Source organism: Parasteatoda tepidariorum, chromosome 8 (genome assembly GCF_982258835.1).
Source record: "Parasteatoda tepidariorum strain Cologne lab strain chromosome 8, Ptep-v5.0, whole genome shotgun sequence".
Lineage (NCBI taxonomy): Eukaryota > Metazoa > Arthropoda > Arachnida > Araneae > Theridiidae > Parasteatoda > Parasteatoda tepidariorum.
In genome coordinates, this window is record NC_141762.1 from 41,301,197 (window position 1) to 41,324,715 (window position 23,519).

General features: G+C 30.2%; 1 protein-coding gene across 1 annotated transcript; it reads right to left on the bottom strand.

Moving 5' to 3' along the window:
• Nucleotides 1-4,239: 4,239 nt before the first annotated feature.
• LOC107447668 (uncharacterized) lies at nucleotides 4,240-21,127 on the bottom strand. Its single transcript, XM_016062640.5, has 3 exons — nucleotides 18,136-21,127; nucleotides 13,019-13,073; nucleotides 4,240-6,305 (listed from the first exon to the last, which is right to left on the bottom strand). The coding sequence occupies exons 1-3, from the start codon at nucleotides 20,670-20,672 to the stop codon at nucleotides 6,006-6,008; spliced, it is 2,892 nt and encodes a 963-aa protein (XP_015918126.3). The 5' UTR covers nucleotides 20,673-21,127; the 3' UTR covers nucleotides 4,240-6,005.
• Nucleotides 21,128-23,519: the final 2,392 nt, after the last annotated feature.

The following is a 23,519-nucleotide window of genomic DNA, read 5'->3' on the forward strand; positions in this document are numbered from 1 at the left end:
CACAGCAGAACTCTTTTTCCTAGGGCAACACTAAGCATGCTTTCATTTTACCATTATGGTGTGGTGACTAGATAGTACGTTAGTTTCTGTCGCGATTTTCAAACCGATTAAAACTTTTCAAGCTTGGATCAGGAACTCAAAGCTGCATTAAAATAATGCATCAAGTAAAAATTGTAAGCATTTTAAATTATATCTTTGAAGGTGAGGTCTCTAAGCATGGAGCCAATCTTATTGGCGATCGAAATGGGTTGCAGATGGCATAAAGCAGAACTCTCTACCTCTGGCAACACTTCACATGTTTTCCCCATTAGCGTGTGGAGGGTCATAGAGGAAGGAAGTATGACTGAAAACAACATTAAACATAGCTCTAAAAAAAGTATCACGGAAATTTTAAAAAATATTTCTATTAAATAAAAAGGGAAAATATCGTAGAACATTCCTATACAACTGAAAGGAGGAGGGAGAAGGGCCAAAGGCATGAAACCGGTCTCTCCCCACATGGCGTATTCGAGCGTTACTATCGCCAATCACGACATCGAAAATTTTAGCAAGTATTAAAAATATGATTTAAATTTAATCCTGCCCATTGTACAGCTCTAGTGCGACGTAAATGAACTGCTACAACTTATTAGAAAAGATAACTGATGAGGGGTTATTCTCCAAAACTCGAAAAAAGTAATGAAGTTTTCAGCAATCGGGAAAATATATGTATGCATACATAATTAATCTTTAACAAAAGACCAACTCTTAATTTAAGATGATTAAGCGAAGAGGTATGGCAAGAATGAGGAAATTGAAACGAATACAAAAAAAAATTATTCTCGATCGCAATGCTTGAATACTTCTGGGGAGAAGACCGGTTTCATATCTAGACCCTCTCCACAGTTGTATGGGAACGTACAACAGTATTTCCCCCTTTTATAATATTTTTTGTATTTAATTGGCAAAAATATTTTCTAAAATATCCACGGCGCTTTCTTTCAGAACTATGTTTAATCTTCCATACAGTTTCCTAACTTAAAAATTCTATATCTATTTGAAAATTAAGACGGAAACTAACGTACTTTCTTTTACAAAGTAATTTGAGAACTACATTAAACATATTTCTAAAAAAAAAAGTGTCACGGAAATTTAAAAAAAATATTTTTAAACATTTAAATATGAAAAATATCGTAGTGCACTCCTAACAACTGAAAACAGGAGAAGGAACCGGTTTTCCCCCCCAGATGGCGTATTCGTGCGTTGCGATCGCCTAATTTTATTATATTAAGGACTTATGTTATTCCCAAAAAGAACAATTTTAATGAACTCTAATGGGAAGTTCGTTTAGAATTGAAAGGATTACTAGTATCGCAGCCATTTTATGACAATTATGAAAAATAACTAACAAGGTTTTAAATTTTTATTGGGAACAGCCAGCAATAAGGAAAAAAGTCAGTAAAGCTCGATTTTTCTAAATATTTAATTAAGTAAAATAAATCAATTATGATCACCGGACAGTAGTTATAATCTGATATTTCTTTTAAAAGAAAAAGGTTATTAGGGCTATTCTGCCAAAATCAGCTGGAACAAAGGGAAAATAATAGTTCAGGGCAGAAATTTCTCACCCAATTAGCAATACTTTTTTGCGGGTTCCCCTCAAGATAATTCATATATGAGAATGAAAAATTATTATATAAGAGTATAACTTCCCCTCATTAAAAAAAAAAAAGTACAAGTTCAAAAATATACTACTGTCACGAAAAGAAAATAATTGTAAAACGTTTAATATTTTTTATAGACTCAACTCTAAACATTCTTTCAGAAATATGTTGGCAGATAAAAAAACAATCCGATTTTAGCAAATATTAATAAAACTCATAATGTAGGAAGATATTAAATTAAAACAGTAATTGCCATTGTCAACAAGAACGCCAACATAATAGGAAAATCCTAAGCTTCTTGTTATTAAGTTGTAGTGCGCACTTTTTTACAAACATTTTTATTTAAATAAAATTCTTTTTTTCAATAATAATTGTTAGATGAATTTTTTAAAATTCCGTTATACCTAAAAACACCTATTAACGAGTCACACTTTTTACATTTATGTTTGAATTAAATAATTTACACACTATTTGTAAAAATTATTTAAATCAAACTAAATTAAATTAAGAATGAAATATCAAATCAAAAATTTTGTAACCATTTTTAATATAAAATTTGCAAGAAACACAGAAGAGCTGAGTGACAGCTATATAGTTGGAGTTTCCATCAAGCGTTAATGAAAGTTTTTAATTTGTTTCTAATGCTGCAGATAAAATAGATTGTGCACAGGTTGTTGTGTTTCCATTACCTCAAGGAGTAAAAATTGCTAAAAATTATCAATTGTGATAATTGAATAAATTTTTCAAAAGAAATTCTTTGGAAAAAAAAAAGAGCTTGCAAATAAAGAACATTTAAAATTACTTCATAAGCATGTCTGGGAAACTCATTTAATTATGATCACCAGATAAAATAGATTGCGCACAGGTTGTTGTTTCCATTACCTCAAGGAGTAAAAATTGCTAAAAAATATCAATTGTTATAATTGAATAAATTTTTTCAAAAGAAATTCTTTGAAAAAAAAAAGGAGCTGGCAAATAAAGAACATTTAAAATTACTTCATAAGCATGTCTGGGAAGCTCATTTAATTACGATCACCGGACAGCTCCCCCCCTCACCATTATTAAAGAAAACAAGTCTTCTTGAATCTTCTGAATTCTGTACATTACTTTTCGATTGAATAATGCATGGTAGCTACAGAAATTGAGGGGAAAAAAATTCCTATACTCTGTTGATAGTTTTAACCAAAATTCTATTTTCATAACTACAAACATAAATTTAAAATTATTTAGATTTTTATAGTTCAATTTCATACAAAATTGCATAAAAGCAGATGTTAAATGGCTGTAAAAACAACACTTTTAAACATACTTAGATAGTGACTATAACAAATTGTTTAAGATATTTTTTATTGTAATTTCACATTATATTCATTAAAAACTCCAGCAAGACAATTTTAAGTCACTACTCTTTAATTCTTTTACGATGGAAGCAGAGGTAGTAAAAATAACTGAACTAAAAACAAGAAGGAAATTTTTTTTTATTCAGTTATGAAATTCACATACAGCTTCATTTAACGTGAGAAACAGCAACATTTGTTTGATCAATCGATTTATAATAGTAATTATTAATTTTAAACAAGCAGAACTATTTTCTTAAAAAAAACTGAACAGAAATTTTTACGTTTGCTTCTTTAACCTAAGCTACTAACACATTAAATTTAGATTTTCCATGACAAATATGAATTATCCTAATAATTGTACAAATTACACCTTCCAAAAAACTATATTTTCAGAAAAAGAATCATTGGAGAAAAAATTTAAAATTTTGCCATTAATAATCCTGTTTTATTTATATTTGAATTGGTTTAAGCGTATATTTTTACAAACTTAATGGAAAACAAATTTTTAAATTGCGTTTCCCTTTTTGCAGCTATTGCTTGAAAGTTGTATTGCAAATGAAGTATTTAAGCCGAGTTCTGAAGTTCTTTAGCAAAATAGCACAAAACTTAAACAAATGAGATTGTATACCATTCTAAAACCAGGATTTCCAATTTTTATTAGAATTTATTCTCTTAATAAGATTTATAGCAGGTATCAAAGTTTTATACTTCTTCAGGCTAATTCTATTATTTGTATGCGACACAGGATTTTCTTTTTCTCTAATTTAATCAGCTATTTCACATACTTATGTATGAAGAAACAATTCTATGAAAGATGTGGTAAATTAATTTTCTTCATGAATTATTTGGTCATGAATGAACTCTTCCCGTTATATTTGAGCTTTTTTTTATGATATTCTTTTAAATATCTAATTTGTAGACACACTAATAACATTAGTAAAAAGTAGACACATAAAAATTCAAATAATAGAGCTGAGAATCATGAAATATACTAATTTTAAATCACAAAGCATATTTAATCATTTTTATTATAATTCAACCAAGTTATATGCTTCAGTACAAATTGCTTTATTATGCTAGTTGGAAAAAAAAAATAGTAGGTAAAAAAATGTACGCATTTAACTTAGATATTCAATTTACAAAGAGTTAATAATGTAATTTAATGCAAAAATAATAATTTTAGAAATTTAGATATGGTCAAATAAAGATTTCAATAAAATAAAGTTTTTTTCCCTGAAAAAGTAAAAAACAAAAAGTCAGAATTATAGAACTTTATTATACAAGCTGATGACTATATCACACTGTAATAGAAAGAAATGGTGGCAAATTCAAGCATTGAAGCAGAGGAGTTCCATTAACAGGGATTTCATACTATTTGTCCATCACTTAACTATTATACACATTTATTTTTCTACATTTTAAGATGTGGCCCATCTCCTTTGCCCCAATGCAATTTAAATTTACATACTAATATACATAAGCCCTTTCAATTGTCAATTCTACAGAAAGCATGAGCTACATATGATACATCACAGTAAGAAATACTTGTGATTTAGGAACGGTAAAACTCATGATCACAATAGCACCTAACAGGTCAAGAAACACAAGTGCACCGAAAAAAAATATATATATACAGCACCAACGTAAGGAGTACGGAATGTTCTATTTTAAGTGACTTAGTATAAAACCATAGAAAAAAGGAGAAAGTGGTGGGAAAACTGAAAGAAAAAAAATGGGTATATTTTTATATTTAATACACTTATCACATTCTTTATGTGGGTTGCTGTTGAATTTCCCTTGGCATTTTAAGGTAACAATATACAATACCACAACCTCTACAGTAATTAATTTTATCACATTTTTTTTAACCTATAAGGCTTGTTTGAGAGAGAACTGTTTTTTGTTTTCTTCTCCACAGAAAAGGTGAGAAAAAGTTCCTCAGCAGATCATTTTTCAAAGAATTCAATAACACTCTGACAGGAGTGAATGAACTCCTTTAGTTCACATAGTGATTATTCCAAGAAATACAAAAAAATTTTTATTTTTCTGTACAGCTTGCATTGGTCCAACTGCAGCGACACTTCTTTTCAACACATACATTCTCTCACAGACATGACACAGACATAAATTGTGGCACATTGTTCGTTCACACTTAAGGAATGAATTTTTTTTTTCCCCTCTTATTCAAAAAAAATACCATGTGTAAGACCAGCATACACTATAAGCATATTTAACCCAACAATAATTAATACTGATTGAAATAAATATTACATTGAACAGCCTGCAATGAATAATGTACAACTATTTCTGAAAATTAAGAATGAGCTAATAGTAGAAGGAGAAATGCTTTTTTTATAACTAAAATGTTTAATGAAATCCCCTTAGAAATAAAGAAATTCTATAAATAATGAGAAAAAATTACTACATAATTTCTTTACACTAACATGTATTTTATAATAAAATATTATGATAAAAAAAATAGCCTCCAAAGCTTTGCATTTTTGTTGCAGACTATTGGAACCAATTTAAATTTGTTTCACCTAAATTCATGCTACAGAAAAAAAAAGCTTTAAATAAAAATAGGACAAAGTTGCATAGCTGTAGTAATGTCTAGATGGAAAGATAGAAGAATTTAAAATGATTACTAATGATAGTTTTTAGTTTATTTTATAAATTTGAATCAAACGGTTAAAAAGAAAAAGAAGCTAATTCGATTTCACAATCAATTTAAAATGAATGAAAGCATATACATGACATTAAAGCAATATGAAATTAAAAGCTTTAGAAGCAAATGATGTCTGGTTATTCAAACAAAGTAAAGCTACTGATATCTGAAACCAGAATTTCTTTTAAAATCCTACATATATTACAAAACAGAATATATATATATAGATATATATATATTAAATACGTATAACTAAGACCCTATATACAATACGTTAATTATTCTAAAAGCTGACCATAATGCAAAACTACCAAAAATAATTTTATATAATTGGAGCATTAATAAAGAAAGCTTTTGTTATGATGTTGGCTGTTGATCTTGAATATTTAATTGATGGGATTGCAGAGGCTGTTGAGATATCTGCGACACAGAGTTCAACGACACAGTAGAAGAAATATTTTGTTGTTGTTGTTGCTGCTGCTGTTGAAGAAGTTGAGAATGATTTAATTGCTCAAGAGTTTGTTGGCTAGCATTTGCTCTCAGGAATCCATTTTCATATTCTAATTGAGATATTCTATCCATTAATTCAGTAATCTTTTCCTTTAAGACATCTACCTCTTCTCTGACAGCAAACATCAAATGACTCTTCACCAAATCCTGCAAAATTAAAAACAATTGTAAGATAGTAAGAATGGCAAAAACACAATTGATCTCAATCAGACATTTTTCATATTAAAGACTGGAATCATATATATATTTTTCATTATTGAAGAGAGAATAACATGCAAAATTTAGCATTAACTAGGCTTATCTTCAGGCACCCCATCTAGTGCTAAAAATCGAAGCTCATGCCCAAACTTTAATAAAATTTAACCTGAAAAGAAAAAAACTAAAAATCTGAATATTTTAGAGAAAAAAATTTCTTTTCAACATTACATCCAACCAAAATATTGTAAAATTCAGTTTTTCAATCAACTTGGATGACTTTATATCTCAGCACTAAGTTCCATCTTTAGATAACGTAGATTTAATTTTATTGCATTCTGGTTATTTTTTATTATCCCCTTTATTTTCAGATTTTAAAAATAATATTATGCATTTATGCAATTTTATAAAAGCGAAAAGCAGTTACAAGGCTTCCCATTCGATAAAATGCCTGTTTCTAAATACTGAACCAGATTGGTGAATTTCTCTTTTTGGAACTTTTGTAGTTCCCTGCTTATTAAAGTAAAAGAACAATATAATTTTGTCCCAACCTATTACTTAAAGTTTAATTGCTTTCTTTTTTTTTTTTAATTGCAGCAGTAACACTTAATACATTCATTGAAATGCATGAGGAGGGCATACACCACACTAACCCATGAAGTAAGGAAACAGCATGAAATATCAGAATGCAAAATAAAAACAAGTTAAGATTTAATAAAAGTCTACCAGTCTAGACAGTGTTTTCACTACAGCGCGAGAACCTCACATATTTTTTCTTTTCTCGCATTAAAAAATGATTACCGCGAGAAATTCGCATAAATAAATTTTAAAATTCGCAAATTTCTCGCAATTTGGAAAAAGCTTCGAATTACGCCATTTAGAATAAAATCCATTTCACTTTTCTTCCTGGTTCTTTCATAATTTTCAACATCTGCCCCGTTATCTAGCTTCTCTATTTACCAGTATTGTTCAGAAACTTTTCGAACAATAGAACACAACCATGGAACCCCTTTCAGAACACATTTTTCTGCAACCACGTGTTTACCGTAGGTAAGGTTTCTTCATGTAAGACGTTCAAATTTTTTATGCACTTATGTAAGATGGGCAAATACCTTGTAAAGGCAAAATTTTCTATGATGATGCACCAAAAATATTCAATGCTTTAAAAAATAGAAGACGTTAAAAATGTATTATAATTAAAGAAATGATTTTTTTTCAAGAGTTTGTGTTTTTTTTAGAAATCTCACTTAACTTTTTGAAATCTCACCCTGTTTTTGAGAAACGGTGAGAAATTCTCACCCATTTTTTTTCTATGATGAAAACACTGCTAGAGATCTTGAAGTTTCTGTTTTGCCAGCCAGCTTTTGTTATATAAATGTCCAAGTATCACAGGACATTATTTAATATGAGATGCACTATCTAAATGTTAACTTTCAAATCTTACAATTGATAATTATTAACCAGTTTTGTTAAAAATATTTGTTGAAAATGTTAATGATTATATGACCATGTAAATAAATGCTACATAGGCACAAATGTCAATTTCTAATGATTTTGAACATGGTTTTCTAAAATGTGACAATAAGGACAAATTACCATTAATACAAAAGCTTAATTCCACAGCCAAAATGACATGCTTCTGAAAATACTGCTAAGAGGTAATTGGAATAAATAAGGTAACAGGAAGTACAGTCAGAGCTCGATATAAGGTCACCCTAATGGACATCGCAAAAGTGACCTTATAAGCAGGGTGACCTTTTAACCGATTTATTAGTAGTTCGTAACTAAGCACATAAATAGTACACATTATGTTTTTTTTTAAAATAATAATACAAACGAAAACAATTGGTCATAAATTAAATATTTGAGTCAATAAATTTTAACAGAATTAATAAAGAATTAAAGAAGGTTAGATTTTTAAAAAAAATCTTAATTTAAAATAAAGCTGTTTACATATTTCCTCAAAATGTATGTACATACATACATTACATCTTACCTAATTTAAAATAATAATTTATGCACGTGTGTCTCGCTTTTGATTTCATTTCTCGAACTATGTTTTCTAGATTTTGTAACTTCTCAAAATGTTCCCCAGTGGTTTGTAAAAAAAATTTCGTATGACATTTATTTCATTGAAGGCTTCCACTTGGGTTACAGCTACAGTCTCAGGATCACTGTCACTGTCCTCAACTTGTGAAACAATTTCAGAAATTGTAGCTTGTTCGTTGGCTGCGACATTTTCCTAGAACTCGATAGGGGCAATAGCCTTGTAAGGAAGTTAAATAGGTTTTGTTAGAAAAGAGTTCCCCTCGCCTCAGATAAAAATGACCTTATAAGAGATACTGATTTTTAAAACTTGACCATATATCCGATAATCCGTAACAAAGAATTCCTATTCAGTGAGTCGAGACTTTGGAAAAGTGACCTTATATGCGGGGTGACCTTATATCGAGGTCTGACTGTATTAGAAACACTACATATAGGCAATGAAATTCTAGAGCCCGATTGAATTATCTTATTCAGGTTGAAACAATAGTTCACTAAAAAAATATTGAAAACAGAAGAATGAAAATTATTTCAGATATTTGGTAGAGCAAAATGTGTGGCTGATGGTAATAAAAGGATGAATTAATTAGACCATTTTAGTGCTTTATTTAGACCAAGTAATAAAACATTAAAAGAGTAATTTGGTTAATACAAAATTGAAAACAAAAGCATGCGTGTCAGATCAACATTTGAGGGATACTTTAAAATTCTAACTTCCTTTGTATCTTTACTTAATTTTATTTATTTATAATTGCTTTTTTTTTTGCACTCCATTACTATGGATTTATTTGATATTTTAGTACAATAATATGTCTATTTCAAGCAATAACAAAAATGAAAACACATAAAATAAAATACTAACGCGCTAAAAATCGAAACTTAACTTACTCTGAACCTATTATCTCCTTTATGAATTTCTCCTTTGAATATTTATTAAATTATCTAGCAAATATAGTACCTGAGGGACCTCTGGAATTAATTAATGTGAACCTCTTTGGCAAAAAGCATAAGACCCATCTCTATTTTAACTGTCATCAATAGCTGAATGTATTTAGTTAATAATGTAGTTTTCATTTGATAATAAAGTTTTTTTTTTTTTTTTTTTTTTTAAATGTAACTTGGAGATAGTTATGTGTAATATGAAAAAGAAAATGTTATTTTTGTTTCATATTTCATCAATTAACTTATTTGCTACTTAATACTTTTTTTTACAATTTCTTATTTTATTATTTTTCTACAGTATTTTTCAGGACAGTTCAATATTTAATAAATTTTTCACTTTTTCATCCAAAAACAAGAAGTTTTCAGACAGAACTAATTTTCAGTTGATTTTTATGAAATTCAAACATCAGTGTTCAAAACATAAGAAAAAAAAATCAAAAATATTGACCTGGACATTAATGTGTTCAATTAGAACAAGTTCAAATCAGAATTAAAATATTTAAGTACTCAATATAAAATAAAAGTGTTTAGGGGTGCACAACCTGTGGCCCACTAATCTTTGATGTGTGTCCTGCGGACGCAATCTGACGCAAATGAAAAAAAAATTTCAATTTTCTTTTTGAAAAATAAAAAAAATCCGTAAATTTGAAATTTTCGCATTTAAGTTTTTGATGCACCCAATTTCAATCAATGTAGTTTTTTTAATCTCTTTTTTCGATGCTTAACGCTACAGACTTAAGCATAGTTTTGAAAATTCCAATATTTTCAATACAACATTATTACAATAGGCGAATTTCGAATTTAGTTATCACTTTTAACACTCTTCGTGTGTGCTGATTTCATCGTAAATCCAGTGACTTTTTGGTAGTTATTAATATTCATTTTTATGTAGTTTATGAAATCACAATTTTTGGAAGTTATGAAAAGGTTTTTTTGTGCTAACTTTATGGAAAATCTAAATGACATTTGATCATTTTTTCGGCAGTTATAGCTATGTATTTCCACATGGTATTTAAAATTTCAATATTTTAGCACGATATTATTACAAATTGTGAGTAAAGAATCACTCATTAATATAAACAATTTTTGACGTGGTTTATTTGTATCAATTTTATCGCAAATTAAATTATTTTTTCGTTATTTTTTTAACTATTGCTACACATTTCCAAAAGGTTTTGAAAGTCCTAATATTTTATATACGCTATTGCTATACTTTAACTTCGGATCCAGCATTTAAATATATAAAATTTTGATGCGCTTTCTGTAAACGAATTTATCGTAAATATGAAGGGATTTTGATAATTTTTTTGGTAGTTATTACTACTCTTTCCCCTGTGATTTAAAAAAAATCTAATATTTTTAATACTATAATTTGAACGCACGCAAGTTTTGAATCACGCACTAAAATAATTAACCTTTACATGTTTTATTTGGCCGATTTGAACATAAATATAATAGTTTTTTCGAACATGTTTCTCCCCACCGTCATTGCGCCATGTGATTTAGAATATCCCGATAATTTAACACAATATTACAACTCGTGAAATTTGATTCTGTTTGAAAAAAATTTTGTAACTTAAAAAATAATTACTTATCTTAGCAAAATCGACACCTTCCTGAAGAGAATGGAAAAAAAAAAAAAAAAAAAAAAACGGGGGGGGGGGGGAACTCGAGATGTGTACATCTATATTAAACTCATCCCTTTTGCAAAAAAAATAATTCAAAACACGTGCATATTTCTTTAGTCCCATGAACATGTGCAAGTTATACAGCACACACCCAACCTATTCTTTTTGTTATCACATGATTCAAAAAATCACATGTTGGGATTCGTATTTACGGATTTTAAAATTTTTATGTTTTAATTCCTCTCGTAATTTAAAATTCAAACATCGTAATTCCTATTTACGTGATCGTAAAATTGCGCATCACATTTCGTACTAACATAATCGGGATTTAAGAATCACCCATCGCGATTCGGATTCAAGAGGTTTTAAATCACATATCGCGATTCGGATTCTGACACTTAAAATATCGAACGTTACTCTTCTCACGATTCATATTCATACATTTGAAAAATCATGCGTTGTGAGTAGTTTCGCAATTTAAAGATCACACATCTCGAATTGTATTCACGATATTTGAAAACCATGCATCGCGTTTTTTATTTACGTAATTTAAAAATCACACATAGCAATTCGTATTCAAGCCAATTCAAAAATTACACATTGCTATTTGTATTCATGTGATTTAAAAATCCGGAAAGGAAGAAGACCATCTAGGACAAATTCCAAAGCTGCTTATGTTATTGCCCTAAGTTTAATACTACCCACAACAACAGCTTGTCAGAAGACTATTTTCCAGAATGAGTTTTGCAGATTCAATATTACAGATCAGTATTTAAACAAAATCATTCGATTTTAATTTAATGGCTCGAAAAAGTTATCTCATGATCAAGTGCATAAAACTATCACAATATTTAAAACTTTTGCAAATTACAGGAAAACCATTAGGAATTAAATTAAAATAAATGTCATAGAGTTAATGTAAATTTTATTGATTGTTAATATATGAATATGTGTGTATTAATTGTAAATAGCATGTGTCATGTTAAAAAAATATTCCTCACAAAAATTGTAAACAAGTATCTTAATAGTTTTTTATTATAAAGGAAAATAGTTCCTTCAAAATTAATGCTTTCTTTCTTTTTAATTTTTTTTTAAGTAATCAGTTTTGAAGTTTCTAATTTTAAACATTTAAAAGTATTTAATTTTATGCAAGATATTACAAAGTTAAGTGACAAAAATAATTTAGTGCCTAGAACAATTACTACCTACAATTACTGTCAATATGTCTAAATACTCTAGCATGCAGCCCTTCATTGGTCAATCTCCTGTGCATGTTGCCCTTCACTCAAAAAGGTTGTGCACCCCTATCTTCATGTTTTATTTATTGAAATAAAAATAGCACATAATAAACATTTGTTGTTGAATTGTTAACTACAATATGGCCTGTTTGTTAAAAATTTAAAATAAGACAGGTTATTTTCTTAATTAAATATAACCTGAGATTAGATTCATATGGGAATAAACGATAAATTTTTATGTTAAAATGTTATAACGATAAATTTAGAAGATAAAAATAGGACTTTGATAAAGTTTTATTAGAAGAGTGGTCATATCCTTGCATAAAGTAAAACATCATAAATAAATGACGTAGGACAATAATAAATTAGATTTAAGCATGATTTATTATATAAATTTAAAAAAAAAAAAAAACTGATTAAGAATTTACTATTAATATTTTTAACAATTTTCTATTCATTTTAAACTGTGGCAGTGTGAGTAGAAAATAATCCAACCTTTAAAAAATTTAACCAACTTTAGTTTTAAAGACTCAATGAAAATACAAAATATAAATTATAGACGTTTTAATGAAAATTCAAATAATGTTTTGATATTGAACTTAATCCAAAATTTTTTTAGACTCTTAGTTAAATCTGCTTAACTATTCCTTGAGATAGTTTTACAAGTCTTAGTTATACCAATTTTTAAACATTGGTTTATAACAGAAACCAAAAATACAGTTAGTTTTTCTAAAAAAATTGATAACATAACAACAAGATAAGCAGCACTTATACTTCAAAATAGTAGCTAATATAAAAATATGGGACTCACCATTGCTTGCTCTATTTTGTTGTCAATAGCAACAGTACTGGTTCCACTGGGTACACTGAAAAATATATAATAATTAATAAATTTATTTATAACATTAAAAAACTTAATTATGACTAACAAAATAAATTAACACCGTTGATAAACTTTTCCATGAGAAGCAGCCATTGTTGATTTACTAAGCTTCACTTAAGACTGTTCAAAGTCTACTGATTACCAAATAGAGATATGATCGTAAACAAAGATTTCTTACAATCCAATTTAAGATACTAGTCAGAAACTACAGTATTAAAATTTTTTTTTAAAAATATTAATGTTTCTTAAAATCATTTTTACTTTTATCATTGAATATTTATTTATTATTAAGAATTTTTTTCTGTAGACAAATTGAACCTAAAATTAAATATTTTGATTTCAGTTATGGAGTTGATCCTGAAACTTACACAAACATATAATTAATGATAAATGTAGAGTTCTCACTAGGAATAAAAAAGAGCAGGGTGCTTCCTCATGGAAAAGGATAGTTAAAGAGTTTTGCAAGGTCACTCACTTAACACCATAAAAATGCATCAAAACTTCTAATATTATGTAATAAATTAATTTGCAGAGCTCATTCTAGGCAGAAAAAAGGGCTGGGTGCAAAAGTTTGAAAAAGGGGCATTATTATTCTAAAAAGGCAATAATTTCTTTCTAAGGGGCTTTACACGTTCTATTAAAAAACATTGTCAATTAGTAAAAGAAATTTTCTATTTTTTTTTTATTTTACTGAAAGTAGTAGAGCAATCATATTAATTACTAATTTTGAGTAATAAATTAACATATAAATTGAGTTTATGAGCTAATTAGCTTAGTAATTTATTTAAAATGCATGCATATATTAATAAAATAATAAATGTATGTTTTTAGTCTCTGTAGTTATGATTTAATAATTAATAATAATTATGATTTAATGATAGTGGAAGTAACTGCAAACTTTCAAAGACAAGTGCAACAAGGGGGTGTGATGGCTATTTTTCCTTTCCTATATAAATCTATGTATTGACAGTAATGACAAACTAAATAAAAAAAGTTGAAAATCCATTGTAGAGTTTGGGGAAAAAATAAAGAAGGGTTGAGGAAAGAAAGAGTATGGAGTCTATTACATCAGGGCACTAATTTACTTCAGGGGCAACAGGGTGGATTCTTTTGACTAAAAGGGCAGCAGGGTGCTGCGACCTGCCCTGTTTACTCTGCCTAGAATGAGCTCTGTAATTTGATCCTCAACCATTTTTAAATTACCCTCTCATATTATCTCATGTGCAGATTTCAAAATGTAATTCTCACTCATTACCAAAATAAGAGAAGAATTTGTTGTTTAAAAAAAAAAATTTTAAAGGCAAAAATTGTATCATCAGAATTAATTATTAAATTAACAAATACTAAGCATAACTGTAAATCAAATACTGAATTGACATGTGAATAACTTGAAAATAGGTTGTACCGTGATGGATAAAAAACCCTTCCTGTCCGTAGGCAAGAGATTCCAACTACTACAGATTCTATGTAGTTTTGAATTATTTTTCTTAGTGGTAGTGAACTAAAGCAGAATTTTTTGAAAGAGATATTTTAAAAACATAATTATTAAAACTTAAGAACTAAAGATTCTTCTATCCGAAAATAAGCTTTTTTAAAAAAAATGCTACAAAATATTTTATTCTTAATCTCCTACCAACTTACTATCTAAAAAGAAAAGGAATATTTTTCATTATTTTAAATCTAACACAAATAACTTTATATGACAGTTTGAAGTCCCTTTCTATACTAATCACTTTAACTTTAATTCACTTAAGTGAAAACATATATAATATAAAATTATTGAATCATAAAATTTTATTTCAAAAATTATATTGCTATTTTAATAATATATGTGTTTTTTGATTTCTATTACTTTCAACACATCAAGTTAGTTCAGTTAATGTTTAGTTTTAATTAATGTTAAAGAAATATTATTAGAAACTTTAACAAAATACAGATTTTACTTTCGAAAAATATTTTGAAAAATTATTGTAACTAAAAAGAAAGGGTTATAATTTATCGGGGAAATTTTAAAGTGACAAACCTATGTGTTGGGGAAAAATTAGGCTCTGAAAATTTTTTGCACCTCTCTCTGCTTGCTACCACTAGGAAAAAATGCTTCTGAAGCTGAAATCTCTGAATTTGTATTTTCTCTGAATCAGCATTCATGAATATACCGTTCTTCCCCTCTGGTATTCAAATAAAAAACAAATTTTAATAATCAATTATGTTAAAATGAAGAATACTCAAAACCAGTGATTAGTTTAGAAGGGGAGAGGGCAAAAGGGCAACAGAACTAAGCATCAAACCAAAAGTAATAATCTAATTTACAAATTCAGACATAAAAACTTAAAATCTATTATTATTAAAGATAATGAAATTAAGTTTTTTAAGAGGTAAAAATTTGACAAGAAAAATGTTTTATAAAGAATATAAAGTTTTAGAATGGTGACATAAAGAGAATAACCACCTAAAAAATTTAAATATTATTAAAAATATAAAAATATTTTATTTAAAATAATTCATTTTTACTAAACCAAAGATTAATTTCAGCTCAAGCTTTAATAAAATTTTGGTTTAGATTTTTGGATCAATTACATATTTTTCCAATGTTTTTTCAGCGAAATAGGATATTTATATCCTTGTATTTTTCACTAGAAATTCCGAACAGTATCATAGAACAAAAATGTTTAGTTAACTTATCCACTGCTTACTATCTTAGTATGAACAAAAAAAAAAAAAAAAAAAAAGGAAAAATAAGCAATTTGTTTTCTTTTCTTTCTGAAATAAATTGTGTTCTCCAGATTCTTTATGATATTCCTACAAATTTCATAATAATTATATGCACAATAATTTTGTGAACATTCTTTTTTTATGAGGATGAGGTTAAATATCTCAGATGAACCCTAAATAGATTGCTTAATTAGAAAATTTGCAAGAAAGTCTCATAATTGTAACGTAATAAATATAGAAAAATGACATTTAATGCATACTTTATGGCAGGTAGTTACTTTATTTACATTGCACTAGAGCTGCACATTGGGCTATTGATGACAGTCAGGGAGACGTCCCATCACAATTTTGATATCTTGCTTTGGTAACTTGACGACCTGCGTGCGAAGTTGAGCACTTTATGACATAACAATTTAATGGGGACTGATACCGCACACCCTCGTCTTTAGCCAGGCTGATCAAAGTGGTCAATCACTCGCTTACTGACTGCAGCCAGTGATGCTTGACCTCGGTGTTCTATTGTTTGGAGACATATTTGTGGACTATTGATAATCTTAGCGACCTATTTTTGCATCAAAATAATAGTTCTTGAAAATTCTGAGTTTCAAAGAGATAATTATAGAGTTCTACATCTACAAGAATTGTCTAAAATCATGTCAAAAGTTTCTAGGTTTCCTCGCCAAACCTATATAGACAGGAATGCTACATAGGTTTATAGGATAGCCTATGTTATGCTGTTTACTAGACTTATTTCAGCCATAATTGAGTGCTAGGAAATAGCTGCATTTTCTAGAAGTTTCTGGTAGTAAATTTTTGAAGTCGTAAGGATTGTTTTGTTCATCTCCAATTGAAACAAATCCTTGTGCTCAGTACTATATGAATAGTTTCTGGGTACAGTTCTTCATTGTCATTACTGTGAACAAAAATCTAAATGTCACAACAATTGTCAAATAACGTTTTTATGCTAAAGTAACTATCAAATTTGGTAACTTCTTTTCCAACATCATCTACTAACTCATCTTCAACAAAGTTCTTATTGTAGTGTTTCTTAAATAGTTAAAAACAGCTTATTTTTATAAATATTAACAAAATAATAAAATATGATACGTTCACTTGAAGGGGATATTTCCGTAATGTGATCTGTTACGCCAACTACAATCACCAAGGCGCCAAATTGATTTTAAACTGAAAATTGCTTTTAAAAAGAAATATGTACAGGTTTGCCAAGGATTGACTTAAGTTATACCCTTCAAGTTGGTCTCTTTGTGTGATTTTTTGTTAGTTACTCATGATCCGCTGCCCGGAATTTGCCAAGACTTGGCAATTATCCTGCCCTATATCATGATACGGAAATCTTCTCCATTTGAAATCATAGGAATTAACAGGTGACAAGTGAAAAAAATTACTTAAAGATACATTGATAAATAAAATTCACAAGAGAAACTGATGGTCGTTGTCCAGAAATCATAGTTCAGAGGTTCATCCTAACATAAATCCTATTGAAAATTTCAGATTCCATTACAGAATGGGAGTGCTTCAAAGGTTGAAGTAGTCACTTCAAAATGTTTAACTGTATTATTTTTTAGTCTAAAATAAATATTTCCATACCTCTAATTGTTTGATCCAACTGAAACTGAGTTTTTGTACTTGCAATAAAATTTTATAAAAGTATAATAGCTTGCCGAAAGCTATTTGTCAAATATTTTGGACCATGTACTGGCATAATTATAGTCTAAAAAAAACCGGACCATATAATCGAACATTACCATGGGAGAAAAAAAAAACATCACGGAAAAGGACTAACTTGAACGCCATAATTCATGGTATTCCTGGGCAAACCGTTACATATATTTATAAATATATATTTCTGCAAATTGAAAAATCCTTTGGAACTTCAGCAAAAGTAGTTAGCATGAACAGTTACAAAAAAAAATAAATCACCCTCACAAATATAACTTAATATAAATATAATTACCAGCTTTTTTAATTTTTTAGGAAATAGAGGAATCTTTTCCTGCTTTTTCCTATAAACAGAAAAACCCAATTGGGTTGAGTTTGACAAAGAAACCACTTTTTTATAACCCTGGTAGCATCCTTTGATTAAATTAAATATCAATCAAATAAATAACATTCAACTCAATTTATTGTGTAAACAATATTCAAAAATAAAATTAGAAAAAAAAAGCTTAACAAAAAAACTTAGTGCTTAAAATAGTTTTACGACAAGAAATGGTACTGAAAGAATATAAATATTAGAAGATTTTATTTACACAAAAAATTCTGTTTAATTTTATTAAATAAATAAAAATTAGTGAAATAATTCAAAAAAATACCTTTCTGTTTCTTCACCATTTACATCACTTTTTGCTGATTGAGTTTCTTGTGAAATATCTTGCAAAATTTGAACATTCGTAGAAGGTGGTGTTCCGAGCTCTTTTGCCTCAACGTGATTTTGAATAATTTGACTAGGAACAACTATTTCTTGAGGTTTAGAATTTGAAACTAACATTACTTCTGGAGTGGTAGCAGTAGGTAGTGCCTGACTTCCAATAGTTGAAGTAGTCAATGTTAACTGAACTGAGGGCTGTACAACAGACTCTTGAGTTAACACTACTTGTGAAATGTCATTAACTTGAATAGAGGAAGTAACTACTGGTTGTGTTACAGTTTCAATATTAACTTGTATAGTTGGTGCTGCTGACATAGTTTGACTTTGTGAGGAGCCTAAAATTTGCATCTGTGGTTGCATAGATGGTTGAGATTCTTGCGTCTGTAAAATAGATACTGGCTTTACGAGTGGAATAGATTCACTAGTTACTGTTTGTTGTTGTCCCGCAACATTTTGTACAACTTGTACAGGTGACTGAGATTGAGGAGGAGAACTAGAGTGTCCAAGTAAAACAGACTGAGAAGACATATCCTGAATTTGATTTGAAATATTTTGCGCTCCAATATTTGCTTGACCAGTTGGTTTAATATATTCAACTGATGTAGCTTGCGTGTTTGATATTGACTGCTGTTGAATACCTTGACTTGATACAGGAACACTGGAGGTCTGGTGAATTCCTTGAGCTACTGTCGACTGAATACTGGAAACATTTTGATGTTGAGACGAAACAGAAGTATGCATAACATTAACATTTTGCTGATGTTGAATTCCTTGAGAAAGAACTGTTTGCTGTATACTCGGAACATTTTGAATCTGAGTTGTTGGTGTTTGAGAAACAGGCAAATTTGGTTGAATTCCTAAAGCAGAATTTGAAGACTGAACTACTGATGCATTTTGTTGAACTCCTTGGTTAGAAACAACAGACTGAGTACCAGACACATTTTGTTGAACTCCTGGAGTAGCAGACTGAATATTAGAAGTAGATGGAATTCCTTGACTTGAAATAACAGTTTGTGCATTATTATAAGGGTGCTGTATTACTTGAGTAGAAGACTGAGAACTAGATGTAAGCTGATTACATTGAGTTGATACTGTAGACTGCGTATTTGAGATAGTTTGTTGCATTCCTTGCGATGTAACTGGAGACTGAGTACTAGAAACAGGTTGAATAATTCCTAGATTAGATACTGGCGTTTGAACACCAGGCAAACTTTGTTGATGTTGAATTCCTTGACTGGAAACAGCAGACTGAGTATTAGAAACATTTTGCTGATGCTGAAATCCTAGAGTTGATACAGTAGACTGGGTGCTAATATTTTGTTGATGTTGACCTCCTTGAGTAGGAATTGCATTTGGAATACTTAAGTTTTGTTGTTGGACAACTTGAGGAGAAATTGATGTTTGCGTTGGAGGTATATTTTGTTGATGTTGGATACCTTGTGCAGGAGTCAAAGATTGGGAAGACTCGTGAGTTTTAGTTTCGGCATGAAGTGGAGAAGCAACAGGTTTTGAATTGACACCTGTCATAAATGGATATTGACCATTACTAATTGGCCAAAATATACCATACATTGGCTGCAACCTTTCATCCGGACGAACAGCCATAGACAATGTGCCAGGATAAGCATCTCCAGGTGGTATTTCATACACATGAGCCACTCTATCAGTTGGAATAGATTCTCCAGGTAAGATACTAGAGCCAATCGAGACATCAATAGATTCAGGTTTCGCCTCTACAGCAGGAACTGGAGGATCCATGAAATCCATACATAACCATCGACCCCTTTTGAATGGAACACTGCTGACAATTTTAACAACACGAAATCTATGTTGCCACTGGTCTGGAAGTGTAGGAGGTTTAACATCTGGAGTATTATCAGATGTTATATCCAATTTGTCAATTTGGGGTGGTTCGGATGGAAATAAAGTATTATCTTGTGCACATTTTTTTATAGGCAAGTTTTTCTTACTTTCTATAGGAATGGATGGAGCTTGTGTTGACAGATCGTCGTTGTGGATAGTGTTACTGTTATCTTGTGAAAATTGATCATTATCTAAATCAGTCGTTCTTGAGCTGTCCAAAATATCTGAACTTGTATCTTCTGTATGACTCTCATCTAAATCATCTGCACTATCTTCACCACCATCAGTACTTAGACGAGAGCCTTTAACAGTAACACTAGTTATTTGAAAAGAAGTTTGTTTTCTTTTTAACGTTGATGGTTCACTGACAGCAGTATTCGGCATTGTGTTTTTTTCATTATGTACAGTTCCCGATGTAATGGGTATAATATTAGGTGCACTAGATTTCCGATTATCATTACTAAAATTAATATCTTTTTTTAACGTTTTGTCACTTTCAGCCATGACAAAAAAATATTTAAAGTAAAGTATGTTATTGATACACTTCACTATACAGTGGAATTCCACCACCGCTTTTAGTTTGACACGGCAAAATATATAATTATCGTGAAGCAACATATGTAGTTGATCATAGTGAGATCACTGAAATTTAAAAAAAATGTTAGGTCTGTAATTATCCACCGACTTATTAAAAGTATCAACAAACACAAGCACCACTATTCAGCACGAAAATGGCGACCATGTGTGTGTGTGAGAAGCCCAATCTCAATATAATACGCAACTCCATTACGACAGCAGGAAGCCAGATGACAGTCGAAGAACAAATACGGTACCAGATGTCACTGCCGAATACTTTTGAAAATGAAAAAATAATGAACTAAATATTAAAATCTCTAAAATATAATATTATTATAGTGTTCCAAATAGCCAATCATTAACTAACATTATTAACTGATGAGTAATACTCAATTTGAATTCTCTTATTTATTTTCTCAATTCCTAATTATTGGAAACTGGCAATATCAAAATCAGATAAAAGAGAAAGAAATAAAAAAGACCTCCATGACAAAAGAGAGTTGCCCTTTCGCCTAACGATATGCAGTATAAGAACAATGGGTTAAATTCCAAAAACAACTCTGGAACCGTTTTTACTGTATGCAATACGCACGCCTCGTAACGCCATTGAGTAAGAGAATCCGATTGGTGAGTTTTTTATGCCAGAATATATTACACCAATTAGGTTCTCATCTTTCCCTGATAGCGATTGGGGAGAGACTGGTTTCAAGCCTTTAGCCCTTCTCCCTTCCCTCTCCTCCTCTTTTCAGTTACATGGGAATGTACTACGATATTTTCCCTTTTCTTAATATTTTTCCTTTTTATTTAAAAAAAATATTTTTTTAAATTTCCGTGATACTTTTCTTTAGAGCTATGCTTAATGTAGATTTCAGTTCCGTATAGTTTTCCAACTTAAAAGATTTTAATCTATATGAAAATCAAGAGAGAAACTAGCATACTTCCTTCCTCTGGGACTTTCCACACGCTAATGGGGAACGCATTAGAAGTGTTGCATAGGTACAGAGTTCTGCTCTACGCCATCTGCTGCCCATTTCAATCGCCTATAGCTCCTCTTGATTACAAAAATGACCTCACACCTTTTATTGTTATAGCTGTAGTTCATTTACGTCGCACTAGAGCTGTACAATGGGCTATTGGCGACGGTCTGGGAAACATCCCTGAGGATGATCCGAAGACATGCCATCTCAATTTTTATCCTCTGCAGAGGGGATGGCACCCCCACTTCGGTAGCCCAATGACCTGCACGGGAAGTCGAGCAATTTACTGTAGAACAGTTTAACGAGGACCAATACCGCACACCTTCGGTCCCTACGCACACTGACCAGTAGCTAGTGATGTTTGATTTCTGTGATCTGCTGGGAACCGTGTCTCAACGATCAGTCCACTGCGGGACACTCGATAATTGGGTACTTGCACTTGAAGAAGATCACAATACCCACACATGGGACCTATGACGTCATGTTGAAGTTGAGCTAAGTTTCTCTAAGGATCCTATAATATGTTCTAATTCAGGGGCTCTAAGACCTAAGTTTCTCCATATAAGTTAGAAAGTTAATTATGGTGAAATTAAATAAAGTGCCGTATCGCACATCGAATTTATTGAAATGTAATTCTTTCTTGTCTACGTATTTTACTTAACTTAGTGTTATTATTTGTTCATGTAACAGTAACATATTTTTGTTTTGTGTATTACATGACAACTTGATCAAGTTGTATATTATTCGAATTTATTACTTAGTTTATTGCTTAGAAAATTATTTTATTGCTTAGATTTTCAAAACGTTAATTTCTTTCCACCAATGTATTGCTGATTTAATTATATACTTAATTATTTAAGTCAATAAATAATGAACCATTTGAGAAATATTCGCGATCGCAACACTCGAATACGCCATCTGGGGAGAGACCGGTTTCATGCCTTTAGCCCTTCTCCCTTCCCTCTCCTCCTCTTTTCAGTTATATAGGAATGTACTACGATAATTTCCCTTTTTACTTAATAAAAATATTTTTAAAAATTTCCGTGATACTTTTCTTTAGAACTATGTTTAATGTAGTTTTCAGTTCCATATAGTTTTTCAAGTTAAAAGATTTTAATCTATATGAAAATCAAGAGAGAAACTAACGTACTTCCTTCCTCTATGACTTTCCACACGCTAATGGGGAAAGCATGTGAAGTGTTGCCATAGGAAAAGAGTTCTGCTCTACTCCACCTGCAGCCCATTTCGATCGCCAATAACAATTACGATTACGAGGGTTGCTATTTATATTTCTGGCCTTGGCAACAGTAAGTGTTGCTAGGCGACCGCAGACGATTTTAATCGAAAGTTTGAGGGGCCTCCCTGGCCGAGCGGTATTGCCGGTCCAAACGCTCTGTTAAGCGTGGAGGTAGCGGGTTCGAATCCCGCCGCAACCCTGGATGTATTCTTTGTGATGTCTTTCTCTGAATTGTTCCATCTGTATTTTCTACTTGACAATGACTTATAAGCCTATATTGAGCACACAAGTCAGCAAATGTATGTAATTTCAATAAATCAATCAAAATCAATCGAAAGTTTGATATTTTTAAACATAAATTCAGCAGAAGATTTACCATTATAGCTTCATTTGTGTTGTTGACAGTAAATTGAAAAGTTCTTCTCTTTCAAAAAATGGAATTGAAGCGTGAACATTTTCGCACCATTATTTTTCATAACTTTCGACGTGGATTCTCAAGACAAGAGTGCTTCGATGAACTTAATTCTTTATTCAGCGATAAAGCGCCATCCTACAGCACTGTAAAAAATTGGTTTAACGAATTTAATCGTGGTCGATGTTCGATCCAGGACGAATCCCGTGCAGGTCGTCCAAAATCCGTTGTTGTGCCAGAAAAGATCGATGCTGTGCGTGAAC